General features: G+C 43.8%; 1 protein-coding gene across 3 annotated transcripts in view; it reads left to right on the top strand.

Annotated features, from left to right (window-relative positions):
- The window catches only part of AIDA (axin interactor, dorsalization associated), a 29,214-nt gene extending 13,616 nt beyond the window's left edge, over nt 1-15,598 (top strand). The window contains exons 5-11 of one of the 3 annotated variants that reach the window (XM_080408711.1): nt 4,785-4,848; nt 5,295-5,401; nt 7,093-7,104; nt 9,823-9,945; nt 12,715-12,837; nt 13,329-13,446; nt 14,397-15,598. In XM_080408711.1, coding sequence (XP_080264837.1) covers nt 4,785-4,848; nt 5,295-5,401; nt 7,093-7,104; nt 9,823-9,945; nt 12,715-12,837; nt 13,329-13,446; nt 14,397-14,493 — 644 coding nt within the window. In that variant the 3' untranslated portion in view covers nt 14,494-15,598. The remainder of the gene's footprint in view (nt 1-4,784; nt 4,849-5,294; nt 5,402-7,092; nt 7,105-9,822; nt 9,946-12,714; nt 12,838-13,328; nt 13,447-14,396) is intronic. The other 2 variants (XM_080408712.1, XM_080408713.1) reach the window with 2 other exon arrangements.

The following is a 15,598-nucleotide window of genomic DNA, read 5'->3' as shown; positions in this document are numbered from 1 at the left end:
GCTACCAGACTAACCAAATTAAGAGTCAAAAGTGAGGATGTGAGTCAGTCTTTGAAGGGTTTTGTGTGATGTTGTTTTTTCCCAACTGATCTTGGATCAGTTCTTGGTATGTCAATCCAGAAATAACTTTTTCATGTAGGAAGTATCTATTTATCTGCTACATTTTCCTTCCCATAACACTGGCTGCTTTGTTCTCAAAGCATCCTTATGATCAGAGCTTCCACATCTGAGCAATATTGTCCTGAATGCTAATGTTTCTGCAGTTCTTGGGGAACAGGAGATGTGCAGGAGCTTCCTTTGTGCTGCCAAAAACTGGTTTTATTTTGCTCCTGTCACAACTCTATCATGAAGGGCGATGTTGGGGACAAATGTCATGGATGGGCAAGTGTTTCCGCTTCATGAATAAGCTGAGCTTCTCTGCGCTCCCATTCTCTAAGTAACTGGCACAGGATCCTACAGGGAAGCTTGTCAAGAAGCAGGGCATTGAACAGAGCTTCCTCATGTCTCTACCAAAACACAGAGTGCAAATGCTTTTAAACTGTTCCCTGAAAATGGAAAGTGAAGGTACTTTATAAGACTGCTAGGTCTGTGAAGACCATAATTAAGGAAATGATTTAACTATGTGTTGGAAGTATTAGGTCTTTCTCAACCTACATACTGCGTGTCTGGCCTGTGCATCCTCTGATCTGGGATTATTTTGTATAGATACTCCTGTTCTCTGTTTACAAGTGTTTAAAATGTTGTAATAATTTAACGACTGTGGATTTTAGACTCCATTGTGCAAATGACCTGTGAGTGACTGAATGATGGAAGAGAGCGAGGAACCATGTTATAATTGATCAAACTATTCTATAAATCAAAGGAGGTGACTATTGAAGGGCTTGGTCAGAATCATTGTTCCGCCAACAGGCATAAAGCTTCCCTTGAAATGCCTCCTGTTCTTAAAGGCCAAAATTTCAGTTACGGTGCAACAGTCCTGTTGCTTATCTTGCCCTCTATCAAAGAATTTCTTTTTAGCTGTCAAAAAAAGAAAAAGTTCAACACTGTGAAGTGCACTCAGCCCACACCTCATACGACAAGCAACTATATTAAAACTGAGGAGAGTGTGTGGCCATCAGTTCTCAAAGACACTGAGTTATTTTCCTTAGAGGAGAACGGGTGCTTCTACGTTGATGTTCTTAACGCTGCTGTCTAACTTGGATTGTTATCGTTCTGGCCTCTTTCTCTCGGAATTGTGCCTTTGTTTTGTGGGTTTTAAAGTACATCTTGAATAGAGTAAATCTTAATCAGGCCAACATCAGCCATTTCATAAAATATACCGTGAAGTGTTTTAATTTGTGTGTTGTCACTTTCTCTTGCATTCCACCAGAAAAAGCTAAAAAAGTCTGGGCTGGCAATGCAAATAAGCGATTCCTTTGTTAGGTCAAGCCATTCTGTTAGGGTGGAATGAAAACAGCTATTCACACGATTTGGCTTGTTTTAATTACTTTTGTGCCTGAAGCTATCAAAATGGCTGAGAAATTTGGTTTGGGTGTTGTTATAACAACCAGGGGCCTTAGATTAAACTTTTTTTTTTTTTTAATCTTGTGTTGTCAAGTTCTAACTTTTCCTATTCAAGTTTGCATTTGGAAAGTGAAGCAGTTGTCTAGTTTTGTTTGTTTATAGGATATGTCACTGAATCTTTTGTGCCAGAGTAATGCTACAGGAGGGTCCGTACATAGAAATAGTTCTTTTGAGACGACGCTGTGTGAAATCGTTGCTAACACACTGAATCTCACAAATCCTTTTCTTGTGAAAGCTTATACCAGTGTTCTAATACACATTACAAACGGATAGGCTGGGACATCCCATGTTCCTGTGTTCATCTGTGATAATCCTAGCCACTAAGTGACTAGTTTCAAACTCAGTATGTATGTACTGTAAGAGAAGTAGATACTGCGTTGTGCTGGAGAGCTTGGTATCTGAATTATTTTGTGTTGTCTAATTAAAAAGGAAAATCAGTACAGGTATCATAGGCTGTCACTAAAAATCTAAATGGACAGTGGTGGTCTCTACCAAGGTAGCATGTACTGGTCTTACAGCTCATGTTGATAATTTCTTTTGAAATCTTTCAAGAGGGAGCCAGCTGCTGATAAAATCAATGGGATATTATCCAGTGTCACAAAAGAAAAGGCAGCTTCTGCACAAGAGCCTGCGGAACAGTATTTTTAAAAGATTTCTATTGGAAAAGCCACATAAATGGAGGCCCCGATGCTGGGGTTCTGCCTGTTGGTGATACACATGAAGAGCTTGCTGTGAGTTGTGTCCTCCCAGCATTACAGAGGGGAAGTGATCTTTCTCCCAGAGGCAATGTGTGTTTTTAAAAACAAAACAAAAACACAAAAAGCCCAAGCCAATCTCTTAAAGCTTGGGTGTCTTACACAGTATTGCAAGGGAGATTCCTGTTCGTTGTAACCTAATGGGTTTTTTTCTGTGATCTGGTTAATTTTATTTAAATCAACAGAAACTTACACTTGTGATGGATGCAAAGAAGATCCTCCTTTCCTCTGAGGGTGATTGTTGCATTGCTGTTTTATTGCTTTGCTTTTTCTTTGTGACTTTGAGCAAGTATTTCACCAGGCTGAGTGCTGTAGATCCGCCTCTTATCCTGACGATGTTTAAAGGAGAACTTTAGTAAATAGCTGTATTACAACTTAGCAAAATTATTTGCTGTTGGTGATGACAGAGTTGAAGGCCTGTTAAAAACTTGATCCACAGCTTTCAGCAGTAACAGGCAAAAGATTCTGGATGGTGTTTCCAGAAGTGCTCCTGAGCTAAGCATTCAGCATCCCCTTTATTACCAGTGCCACCAGGATGCCTGACTGCAGGTCTGGTACCAACACCTGTGCCTGGCTGCGGCTCTCTGGCAGGGGGTGTACGCTCAGCTCTGCCTCCAGGCAGCATCAGGATTTTAGGTGCTGTAAAACTGCATTTTTCCTGTGCTTGTATCAGCATTTTGTGCCCTCTAGTGATGATGGAAATGTATGACTGGAAGGCGGTTTTTCAGGGGATGTTCGCTCACATAGTGAGAGAAGTTGGTTCCTGGGAAGAGAGGAATCGAGTGCTAACCAGCCTTTGGAAGCTGGAGGAGAACCACTGTAATTTCTATTGCGTCTGTGTAACACGCCTGTGATCAGTGAGAGATCTCGCTTTACTGAGATTTTTCTGCCTGGAGCAGTTTCACTTTCTGTCTCTGGTATGATGTAGCTTTCCAAGACCTGGGGAATTCTGAGTGTGATGAAAATCCCCTCCTTTTCCTGAACTTCAGCTGCACAGGAGGCTGACTGACTGCTATTAATTAGCTGCTTTTCTGTTGGGAGGTGGCTGTGATTCTTCACAATCACGTTGAGATCTGCGTTACTGATCCCTCGGAGCAGAAGTCTTTGGAGAGAGAGAGAGACTTGGCATCAGTTTAGTCTGTCACATCTCTGAAGGCAACTTCAAACTTTCTATGTATATTTGTACTGTGTCTGGCTGGAATCAGGCAGTACATAACCTCTCGGATGGTGGTACAGAAAACCAGAAAAAAAAAACCAGAATGAGCAAAGACCGGAAAAACTTTTTGGGGTTCTTTATAGTTTTCCTAAGCGATTCTTTATTCATTGTAGCATTCAGATGGTGTCCGGTAAGTTAGTGATGGAGCCCGTGCTGAGTGATGTGAATATGAAGACAGGCAGGGAAGCTCTTCTGCGTGTTTGTGTGATCTTAACGTTGTTTTAAAACAGTTTTGTTCTCATTCGGTAGCCTCAGGGGAGATTTCCTGTGCTCTGAGAGGGCTTATTGCAAAGTGAGGCTCAGTGAGAGGACTGAGGTTTTCTGCCTCCTCTCCCCCTGCCCAGTCTGGGATACTCTCTGTCTGGTAGAACGATGTCTCTCCCTGTGGACATTCTCTTGTAGATGTTTAGAGCCTTTAGCCGTCACAAAATGCTTATTTCTTTCCCATGCTTTTGGAAGTTTTGCTCTTGCTCTGAAGTGCTTTTGGAAATAACAGCTAAAGTTGTGATTACTAAAACCTGAGTTTCCAATACAGATGGCAAAGACTTTCTCCACTCAGTGCTGGAGACTACAGTCAGTGTCTCTGGGGCTTGAGGCTCAGGTGTTGCACTGCACCTCTTCTGAATTTTGCCAATCTGCCCAGACATCTGAGGGCAGAAAACAAGAAAAAATAAATCAAAATACTCACCACCACCACCAAAACCTCCTAAAACCACACGCATGAAGTAGGAAATCTCACTTAAACTACGTGTTACCAGAACGCTTGGACTCTCACGATGGCAGTCTGAATGTACAGCCAACAAGTGCTTATGTGTGTCTGTTCCGGAGACTTAAATCTGTTTGGAGCAGATGCCAGCAACGCCACTACCCTCCTTTCAACAGCCAGCCAAGATTGCTACCATTTACCCCAGGGCCTGTAGCTTTTTCTCATGGTGCTTTTGGTGATTGCCATGTTTATCTTCCTTGTCTGTGTAGGTGATTGTGTACTTGTAATCTTGTTGGTCATTATGTACTGGCGTTGCAGTTAGCCTGTCTGAACGTTACAGCGATACGGCTCTGATCAGGATGGTACTGGTGTTTAAAATATGAGAGAAGGGTTGGGATTTTTGTATGATCTGATTATTTTTTTTAAATATTATCATTTTTTGTGTGTGTGAAGGCACTGTGAGAATGGACATAGCTGTGCAAAGTAGTAGAATTAATGTTTGTTTATGGGTATGGGTTCTCACTTTTTTTCCCCTTCTCTGCAGTCTTAAAGAATATCCTCACTTACAATAAGGAGTTCCCCTTTGATGTTCAGCCTGTCCCACTCAGGTAAGAGGGAACTGGGTCACTTCCATGTACAGATACGTATTTGAAAGGGAACATAGCCTGGGACCTGGTGTACATCTGAAACACTAGAATTTCAAGAGCCACATACTTGCTGTACTGCTTTGGGTAAACTGGTTGATAAAAGAACTTCTGAATTCTGTTTTTCTAGGTACCACTAAAAATCAAGCCCATGCTTTTGGTAAAATCAGGACTTGATACATCCCTACATCTCTCTGAAATTGCCATCTCTTGGTTTTAGACTCTGTGCTTTCTATTGGGCTGAGGTCCTGCAATCTGTCAGAGTCTGTAGGTACAGGTAGTAGGTATTAAGAAGTATGAAATGACATTAAAACGTGTTGCCTCTGCTCTGTACTCAGACACTGACTTGTGAGTTGAAAGCCAGATGATGTGTGATCTTGAGTCTCATTCTTCTTCCTCTTGTTTTACAGGAAGATTTTAGCACCTGGAGAAGAGGAACACTTGGAGTTTGAGGAGGATGATGAGGAAGGAGGAGCTGGAGCAGGGTCTCCAGACTCTTTTCCTGCTAGAGTTCCAGGTAGGGGCTCTAGGCTTGCCATGTCAGCCCATGCAGCACGTGTAAGTTCCGTCTCTGAGAAGCCCCTTTCTCTACCTGTGATTTGAAAAGCTTGGGTGAGGAGCAACAGGCTAGTGTAAACTCTCATGCTGTATTGGAGAACCACAAAGGTGGCCCGTGGATACTTTTTCTCAGCAAACAATATCTTACTGCAAAACAGTTCCGTGGATAACCTGTGAGGGTGGTACCATCTACTTCAGATAATTAGCCTTTATTCCTTGTTCAAACTCAGTATTTTCATTCCATGCGCTTTCTTAACTGTACTCTGTGAAGTGTTTCAAACACATTTAAATCTAAATTGTGGCAATGTTTCTCCTGCAAGGAGCATCACGTGCTGCTAGGGATGTGATAAGTTGTTGCTGGTTATTTTTGTGTTGCATCATCTGATGAGACAATGGCTTAGACTAAAGCCAAGCTCTGAGAGGATAAAGGGGGGTGGCTTTGGTTTTGGTAGCTTAAGTTCTTGTCCATGTGAAAGCACTTGTAGAACTGGGTATATCTACAGATTCTGGAGAAGGTCTTCCTGTAACTTCAGCTTTTGACAATTTATCAGGTAAAGGAGTAGGATGTTACAACAGAGGTTCTTTAGGTTCCTGGTGTAGTTTCTTTGCAGAAGAAAAAAGTTTCTGATTTCAGAGCGGGTTGGCAAAGTTCATATTTCAAGAAGGCGGTAACAAGTAGGGAAACTAGTACTGGAGTTATGGTTGAGAGCGCTGGGGTGTTGCATTACTTATGCCTGGAGAAAACATGTCTCTTACCTTAGATTTGACAAATGCATGCTACTGAGGATGACCCCTGCAGGGGGTACTGCTGTAGATACGCACAGTCTGCAGTCGTTTATGCTAAACTCACAAACATGCCATAATATATTGTGATAGTTTATTGCTGACATTTACTATCTTGATCCTTCTTGTTCACCGTGGTAAATCCATTTATGAAGATGCATTCTGGCTGTCCAAAGCACAGCAGAGAGACCTTGAGTAGCTCTTGGTATGGTGGTGAATCAGTGAGGCCTTGACCATTCCCACAGTGTCAACGGTTACCCCTGTGCAACCTGTTAGAGCCGTATGCATATAGTGGACATAGAAGCTGTGTACGTGCCTAAGAGGAATCCAAGTTGATAATAGACAGATGAACTTTACAGTTAAATCATTTTTAAAGAAGCAGTGTAGCCAAATCAGAAAGAGGAGAGGTTTGGGGCATATACTTTCTTACAGAACTATTCCTCACTTTTTAAGAAGAGGTGAGAGCAACTCCTGAACTTACAGATACTTTACGTTGCCATCTACTTAGTAAACAGTGTATCTGACTTCCCTGATTTTTTTTGCATTAAGGTGATTTTGTGCTATTTGAACACAGAACTTGTTTCCCCATTGAATGTAAAATACCGTGGTGTTTCTTGCCTGATTAGAGGTTGGTCTGTTGTTCTTTCTCTGTGTGATAAGGTTTAATCAAAAGCAGTTTGCAGCCTTCTGGGGTGAGCCTTGTAAGTAAAGTGGACTTTGCATGTTGAATTGATAGGACTGTGTTGCACTTTTGCTTCTATATGCCTTTAATCTGTAGTGCATAACTATGTTATCTAACTGATCATGGTCTTGTCTTCTACATGCACGGCTTCATCGTTATCACATTGCACCATTCATCTAACCCAGGAGCCAATGAAGGTATGATAACCTTTTAGTATATACAGTTATTTCTTTGATCATTTTCACGTAGCTGTGATGTTCTTCATTCAGCTCTTAATTTCAACCCTCACAATACAACCTTTGGTAACAATCATAGTACTAGGCATCCATGTGATCGTCATTTGCCTTCAGTGCCAGAAAAAGGAAAGGTCGTATTTGGTGACACACCTTATCTAGCTCTTTAAAAGTCCTACTGTGCTAATAACGACATTCTGACTTGCAGTGTAGCCGAGGGTAGGTGTAGCTAGATTTTTAGCAGAACACACTTTTTAATGGGAAATCTTACACGAAGAGTACTTAGATAGTTAAACTTCTGTGCTGTGTGGAGCTGAACCGCCCAGTGGCTTGATGCCTCTAACAGCAAAGGTTTCCTGCCTTTCTCCTGGTTATATACTTCTATATTCTAGTGCTGTGCTGGCGGTGGATTCTTCTGTGAACCATTTCCATTTGTGGATGCAGCAGGAGACTTGCCACTCTTCCCCCTTTCTCTGAATCGGGGTTTGGGAATGGAGACTGAATGGCTGTGTCCTGGTGGCAGTGAGCTGTTGGGTTGGCTCACCTTTGTGTACCCGAACCACGCTTGTGGGAGGACGCTTCGTTGGTTTGTAGGTGCTCCCTTCCCCCTCTGGCTGTGATGCCCCGTGGTTGTGTCTGAAGCGGCTGGCACTTTTCTCGTGCAAAGCCTCAGTGTGAGCCTGCAGAAGGCTCGTGGCTCCAAGCCGTGGTGGCGGCCTGGCAGTGACGTTATACCCCTGAGGGCTGGCTGTCAGCCGATGGCTCCAGTGCGAAATGACTGCGGAGGCTTTGGCCAAAGACCTGCGCGGGTGGTTGTGGCTCACATGAGATGTGTTACGGTCAGCTGCTTTAGTCCTTTCCTGGCTTGGCTGTTCCTCCTGCTGAGGCAGAAAGGAAACAGTGTTCCTTGGAGACCGGCTGTCCTGCTGTTCTCATACCTGCTGGAAATGAGCTTGACTCTCCTGTTGATTGCAACTCTGCAATTTCATGTGTTCTGCAAAGCATTTTTCAATAACATAGTAATTTTTCTTAAGCCACTGTTTTTATAATAAATACCAGTCTGATGCATCTTTCAGGTGATTTTTCTGTCAAGTATCCCATCACTTAGTTCTTTTGAGGATGGATAGGAAAACTGAAGGTTAGAGTTGTTCTTGGCTCTTGTGGGCGTGCTGTGTCCTAAAGGAGACAACTGAAAGATGACAGAGCAAAGTTCTGTGCCAAAGGGAAGACAGGCTTGCTCCTGCCTTCATTTAGATTGAAATAAGAGCTCTTGTCTTTCAGCATCTGTTCAAGAGAGACAGCAAGATTAACTAGGGTGCGTATGCTGCTTTGCAGAAATGGGTGCTCTAAGTTTGCTTTTAACATTTCTTACACTACAGTCAGGAGCCTGTCCCATTACTTCAGAATGGTGGGTCGAATTCCGTTTGATAGGTTATGAGGTGTCTGCAGACACAGTACCTTGGAGGTCGTGAGTCTGATAGTAGCCAAGATGGGAAATACAGGAACGTACTGCATCACAGATGTGATTTCGAGTCTTGCTGATGATCCTGAAAGAAGGACTGGGTGTGGGAACGCTCACAAAATCATGCTGAAGCTGTGGCTCTAGTTCTAAGAGCAGAATACATGGTCCTCTCTTGCAAAGCCAGGACAAAAACTCCTTGGTTCTCCAGCTCCTCAAGCAGATCAAGAGGAAAAACAAGTATCAAGGAAAACCCATATTTGACTTGTCAAAGGAAACTATTACTTTGTGTAGATTTCAAGCCTTGGGATAACATGGGATACCTTTTTTCTTTTTTTTTTTTTTAATTAGAAAACCAAAACTTTAAATCAAACTTGCTCACGAGTCTAAGCATTTTCTGTCTTGGTGCATATTCATCTAATACTGGAGAGAGGCTTGAAGCCTGACAGTCTTTGCTAAAATCAGCATGAGGAAAACTACTCTGTTGATGACAGAATCTCATGGCTTTTAGTAAGTTTGAAGTGTGGATTTCTTGCCAGCTGCACAGTTTTCCTCAGCACTGTGAGGATTCGTTTATGCTGACTGTGAGGTTTTGATGCTAAATGTTCTTGATGCAGAGCTGGAAACTCCTTCCTTAAGGCAGAAGGGAATTTGGGGGATGCAAACGCTATTTTTTTTGTTATCCCCTTTAAGTAGAGGGCAGTAGAACTTAGCTAATGAAGAATCTCTCTTCTGGTTCCCTTATGTTCAGTGGGATTTGCAGCAGTGCCATTTACCTCCTTATTCTCCCAGTCTAAATATTCAACATGAAGCCAAGTCATGTTCAATGGGGTGGGACGACTGATTAAGTGTCTGAACTTCCTGCAACTGCAGATTGAATCCAGCCTCCCAAATTTAATCCTTAAAAATGATATAAAGTGATTTCCATGAGTACATTATTCTGCATAAGAGCAAGAAAGAAACAAAGCTCCTCTCAGTTCTTGTGGCATTATTTTTTCATGAATTCATTTGACTTGAGGCAGCCCTGGGGTTTTTTGGTGGGGGCTTTGAAATCTGTCAACCGACGTTGTGTGTCTGTGCACACAGACTTGCCTTTAGTTCTGTGTACTCTGTTGGGCTTTGAACCCCCTAAGAACAGCATCTTCTGTGAGGGATGATGGGATGAGCAAGGCCTCTGCTGTAAGATGACACAAAGGGTTAATAATATGCTTTACTCTTTCCAGGTACTTTATTACCCAGATTGCCATCTGAACCCGGGATGACATTACTCACCATCAACATAGAGAAAATTGGTCTGAAAGATGCTGGGCAGTGCATTGATCCTTACATCACAGTCAGTGTAAAGGGTAATGATGTCTGTTCCTGGCTCCTCATTTCTAGTTTGGAGAGTGTTTTCTGAAAGCTGTACTGATTTTTTTTTTTTTTTTTTTTTTTTTTTTTTTTTTTTTTTTTCAACCTGCTGGGAAAAATACTTGTTGGTACTTGGCATTTTCTGTTGTGGACTTAAGGCTTCTGCTTTAATCAAGGGTGGAAAAAAATCTGTGTTTGAGAGATACTGGGAGGTGAATCGCTGCAGGGGACACTCGTCTGTGTGCTCCAGGGTGCCTGCCCCATGCTGGGAGCTAAGTACCGGTGACTTGGAAGACTGTGGTTCTCTATTCCAGCTTCTTCAGCTGACCTTTAAGTACAGACCTGTTTGGATTTCTTGTACTCCCCAACACATATTGGTCTCTGGGCTTTCTGCAGGCGGTGAACCAGTCTGCCGACTCCGTTCTTGCCCTGTCATTACACTAATTTTTTAGTAAAACAAAGATCATCTTAACAGTGCTTAAGGTTTAGAGGAACAATTATGAAGCTGGGAAGCAGAGCTTGCAAGTGAAATAAAATTTGTTTTAGCCTTGGCACTGAAATATTTCAGCCAAAGCCTGGTGGGCTGACAGCCTCCCCCTCTGAGAGCCTCCATGAACCTGTAAGAACCACTTTCCCTGTCAGTCCGGGACAGGCAACATAAGGATTTCTCACTGTTTCTGGTGACAACGTGGTTGATACCTGTTGCTTGAGGCTGAGATTTTTGGTATTCAGAGTCTTTCTAAGTGGGACCATCTGCCTCTTCTTCATTTTGCATTTCATAGGGGGAAGCCCCATGGTCAGAGTTGCTTATCCTTAACCTGCCCCGCTTGACATCTGCTCGTCTTTACAATCTTCGGAAGTGTATGATTTTTTTTGTTTATCATACAAAAATCTGTAGCTGAGCCAACAGCCTCTAGCTATTTTCAGTTGTGGTGGTGACCTTGTGTGTATCCTTTTCAGATGTACTATTGGATACCAAACGTAGGGATAAAATACTTGTTAGACGTGTGATCGGGTGCTTCCTCCACCAGGCAAGTTCTCTGGCAGAAGTAAGGGTCGCAGTAGTGAATGTCACTTAAATCCCAGTGATGTTCTCAAGTGCTGACCTGCCAAAATACCTAGACAGAAAGCTTTACCTAATCCTGCTTCCTGTGATGTTTTTTTCCACTTCTCTCTGGACCTCTGAGGAGTTCACCTGGTTGGGATGGAAGCTGGCATGTGACTCTGGCCTTCCCCAGCTGATAGAACTGCCTCTTTGCGTTTTCAGTCATGGAAACATGCGGCATTGCTTTGTTTATGGTGTTGCCTTAGGTTTGCAGCATTATTTTTAGATTGTGTAACTATTCTTCAGGCTCCGTTTCTCTAGTCATTTGTGGATCTTTCTTTGCTTCTAGTATGCCAGAAAGCTGAGGGGTGGGTGACTTCAGTGGTGGGGCTAGCTGGATGCATGTGGATTTAAACAAATTTAATTCTTTCATGCTGAGTTTCTCTTGGCCAGCAGGAAAATACCAGCCCTAACAGGGTTCTAACACTAGATCCTGGAACTTATCGGAACTCATAAAGCAAACATTCGTTGTTCTTTGCCATTGAAGTGTTTGTCTTTCTTAATTTCTAATGAATGGTTAAACTGTTGCTTGCCTTCAGGGCTAGCTCTCATTTCCTTTCTGGAGCTCGGGGAGGCTGTATATTGCTAGGCAACATTAGAACTTTCCCAACAAGTCTTTCTGTTAACATGTGGCGCTCTATTTGCAAGCTCCTATAAACGGTGGCTGCCAAGTAATGATGCAGAAAACAGGATCAAGAAGAGGGGCAGGGGGGACGGCCATCGCCTAGTCTGGTAACGGTGACTTTCTGTACTTGATTTCTCAAGATTTTTGGTGAGGAAAAGTAACTCTGGGAAGCGATTTTGTCCCTGTTAGGAACCTGAAGGTGCTTAGTAGCTGTTTTCCTTGGTTCTATACCAGACTGCTCTTCTGCAGGCTCGGGGAGAGCTTTGTTCCTGGTGCAACGTCGGTGGTCCCAGCCCACTCCCTGGACGAAGTGCAGGGCCCCAGCCTCAGCCCGCCCCCCGAGCGCGAGGCACACGCTCTGTACGTGTAACCTCGGCCGTGTCGTTAGCAACTTGGCTCCACCTGAGGGAAAGGGAAAACTGATGAGAGGAGAAAGAGGACAAATGTACTTTTATAAACAGCAGAGGCTTAGTGAGAAACAACGTCGTCTGCGGTGGCCGTGCCTGAGCAGCACAACCTGAGAGCTGGAGTCTGACCCGTGGCCCCACCGTGCTTCTGCCTGTGGAAGACCCCAGAGGAGCCATGCGCGTTGAGCCCAGGCAGGGACGCAGGGCGCACACAGCTTGCAGGAGCCGTGCCAGCTGCGCCCGCAGACCCCGCGTGGAGGGGGCAGCCTTTGGGGCGTACCCCGTCCTGCCGGTTCAGCTAAAGGGCTGAAGCCCTGCTGGAGTCCCGTTTGCAAAGGAATAGAATCCTGTGCTGGCAGGAGAAAGAAACGTGCTCTTAAAAAGAGGGATAATTCCAATTTTTAATTCTAAATGTTGTCAGAACTTCACCTGCTTTCATGTTGCAGTCAGCAAGAAGATGCACTGACTGTGTGTGAAGGAGTGTGATTTCCCCTTTTTCTAAATGCAGGGGGAAAATCCAGGTGTGCGTTAACTTGTGGCAATATTAGGAGTGATTCATCAATCTTTTACAGCAGGACCTTAAAGTCTGAGAAGCTTGTGCCAGTCTCATGCTGTTTCTTTCCTGCAGATTTGAATGGGATAGACCTGACTCCTGTGCAAGATACTCCCGTGGCTTTGAGGAAGGAGGACACGTATGTCCATTTTAATGTGGACATTGAGATTCAGAAACACATTGAAAAACTAACAAAAGGTATGTACTGCCAGCGACCTGAAACAGCACCCAGGGGCTTTGGAGGCGTAGACACTAGGCTGCTCCTGTCCTGGTGTAATAAACAGGCCGTGCCTGAGCTGCTGCTGCAGGGCTCAAGATCCAGACAGGGACAAAAACGGACCTTTGCGTCCTGTCCCTTTCAAATGAGTCATTGTGATGGCTTGCAGACAAAAGGGGAATGAAAAGAGATAAAAATGCAGCAGTCTGCTCTGCTACACAGGTAGTGAGCTGCTTTGTCGCTTTCTTAGTCACTGGACAGACTGTTACCTGGCTGTGAATAACTGAGTGAAGAGTACGAGCTCTTCGGACTGATGAGCATTGCAAGAGTGTGGTGTGGCTTTTGAGTTAATAACAGATGTGTTGGAGGTGATTCCCTCCAGTGTATGCAGAGCATCTTAATGGCAGATAAGTTTTCAGTTAACTACTGGCCGTAATTGCTAACTTTTCTATTAAACCATTTTCCACTCTAGGTGCAGCTATTTTCTTTGAATTCAAACACTACAAGCCTAAGAAAAGGTTTACTAGCACCAAGTGCTTTGCTTTCATGGAGATGGATGAAATTAAACCTGGGGCAATTGTTATAGAACTGTAAGTGACTCGCAATTAGAGATGCCAGTGATGGAGGAAATGAACTAGACCTCGGTTACAATGTGTGGCTTGTTGCGTCGAGGAAGGTTTCATGGACTCGTTAGATCGACCTCCACAAGGAATATCCTCCTTTTAATAAGGAAGGGAAGATAAAGTGCTTTTAGGCAAATAAAATGGCTAGAGACCCTTCTCAAAAACTAGACTTATTTCTGAATAAAATGCTCGTGTTTGTAACTAAATTTTATATAAAGTTAACAAATCTGTACGGGAGGTTTTAATTTTGACCTTAGCTTAAGTGTCAGATCAGCTGTATTAAAAAAAAATAAATCGACTTGCACAATATTCTGGTACAGAACTTCTCTAAAGGAAATGTGATTTGAGACACGGGATACTGATTTGCAATTGAATTTTTATGAGCATTTCGAAGCATTGTTGGGTGGCCATGGGTTTTTCCCTGCTCTAAGTATACGGAGAACTAGATTAGCCAGTTATGCTGCAGTGGTTTTGATGTGCATCCCAGCCTTACTGTGTGGCTTAACATCTGAGCGAGGCTTTTGAGGTGTTTTTTTTGTCAGGAAGAGGGTGAACCTTGCCATTCTGGGCATCTCTAGCAAGAGTGCTTATCTGCTAGCTGGAGTGCTTCTAAGTGTTGTGTAACTGATACTGCATCTCCTTTAATCCAGAGTATTATGTTGGGGATTCTCCTTGCAAAAACCTTACATTCCTTTAAAAATGGAAATCTTTGTTTTGTTAAAATCATAATCCAGAGAAAGTACTGGTTTGAATTTCTTCCTGTAAATCTGCTCATTATTCTTGCTTCCAGTAAGTCTGGTCGGATGTATTTAAAAGATTACGGTAATAAGATCTGTACCGGACAAGCTTTCTACTATGCTTTCATCTTCCTACACAGCCATTAGCACGTGGATTAACTTACTTTCTTGTGGTTACAGGTACAAAAAACCCACTGACTTTAAAAGGAAGAAATTGCAACTGTTGACCAAGAAACCACTTTACCTTCACCTCCATCAAACATTGCACAAGGAATGACCCTCGTTGTGAGACTTCTGTGAACTGAACCGCAAGTCACGGTAGCTGTGTGTAGTAGCCTTAGCCTTCGAGGGGCGGGAGAACGACTGAATTCATGCCAGTAGGTCAGACGGGACCATCACACGCTGCACAGCACTGCGTCAGGGTCAGAGGCGAGCCTGCCACTCGAGCGCAAGATTTTTTTTTTCAGTACCTTCCAGAAAAAGTTGTTTCCGAGAGCCCTGAAATACGTTGACTGCTTTTCCTAATTTTGCTGTTCATCACTTTTTATCTTAACCGTTATTAGCCTTTTGCCTCAACCTCCACCCCAGGCTGGAGACTGCCCCTTTTGCCAAACCCGTAGCAATAAAGACGTGGCAGGCCGACTAGCTGGTGACACTTGCTGTGCGATTGTAGTTCCTCTCATCTGCATTTCGGAGTCCTCTGGAGGGGGCTGGGGGGCAGAAGACTGGGAGAAGGATGGGGAGGGGTGGGATGGAGCCTGAGGTACCACAGGTGGTTAAAAGTGAGAGAGAGGAGGGTGCTGGGTCCAGTGGGATGGCGGCAGAGGAGCTCCTCGGCCAGCTGTTCTGCTTTGGCTGGGCCAGGAGGACGACTGCAGATGAGAACACGGAGCGATGATTGTGACAGCTCTGCCCGATCCTGTGCGGAGTGTTGGTTACGTGTTACGGTCCTTTCGGCCACCACGGCTCCCTCCTAGAGCTCCTCCTCCTGTGTCTTGTCCCAGAGTGATTTGCAGAGGCGGGTGGGGGACAGAGAGGGGGGACGGTGGATGTTTCACCACTTCAGCAAGAGCAGGACAGGCCCCTCGGTGCTCAAGCGTCTGTTTTCCAGAGCTTTTGGTAAAGTAGGTCTGGCCGGCAGGTTGACTCCCTTTTCACATGAAACTGCTGTTCTTACAGAAACTGATAGTATGCGGTCTTCTGCATATTTTGTGCAAGTCTGGAAACTTCCTCTAAAAATTACCTTTTTATGTAAGTAGACAGGATTATCATTTATTTTCTATATTTTTGATTTGGTGTGTTATAAGCTGCAGGACTTTGGCTTATTTTGACACACTTGCATTCACCTTTTGACCTAATAAAGGGACAGAAGTAGAACCCAG

This window comes from Falco punctatus (assembly GCF_963210335.1).
Source record: "Falco punctatus genome assembly, chromosome: 12".
Classification (NCBI taxonomy): domain Eukaryota; kingdom Metazoa; phylum Chordata; class Aves; order Falconiformes; family Falconidae; genus Falco; species Falco punctatus.
This window is presented reverse-complemented; position numbering and strand designations above follow the sequence as displayed.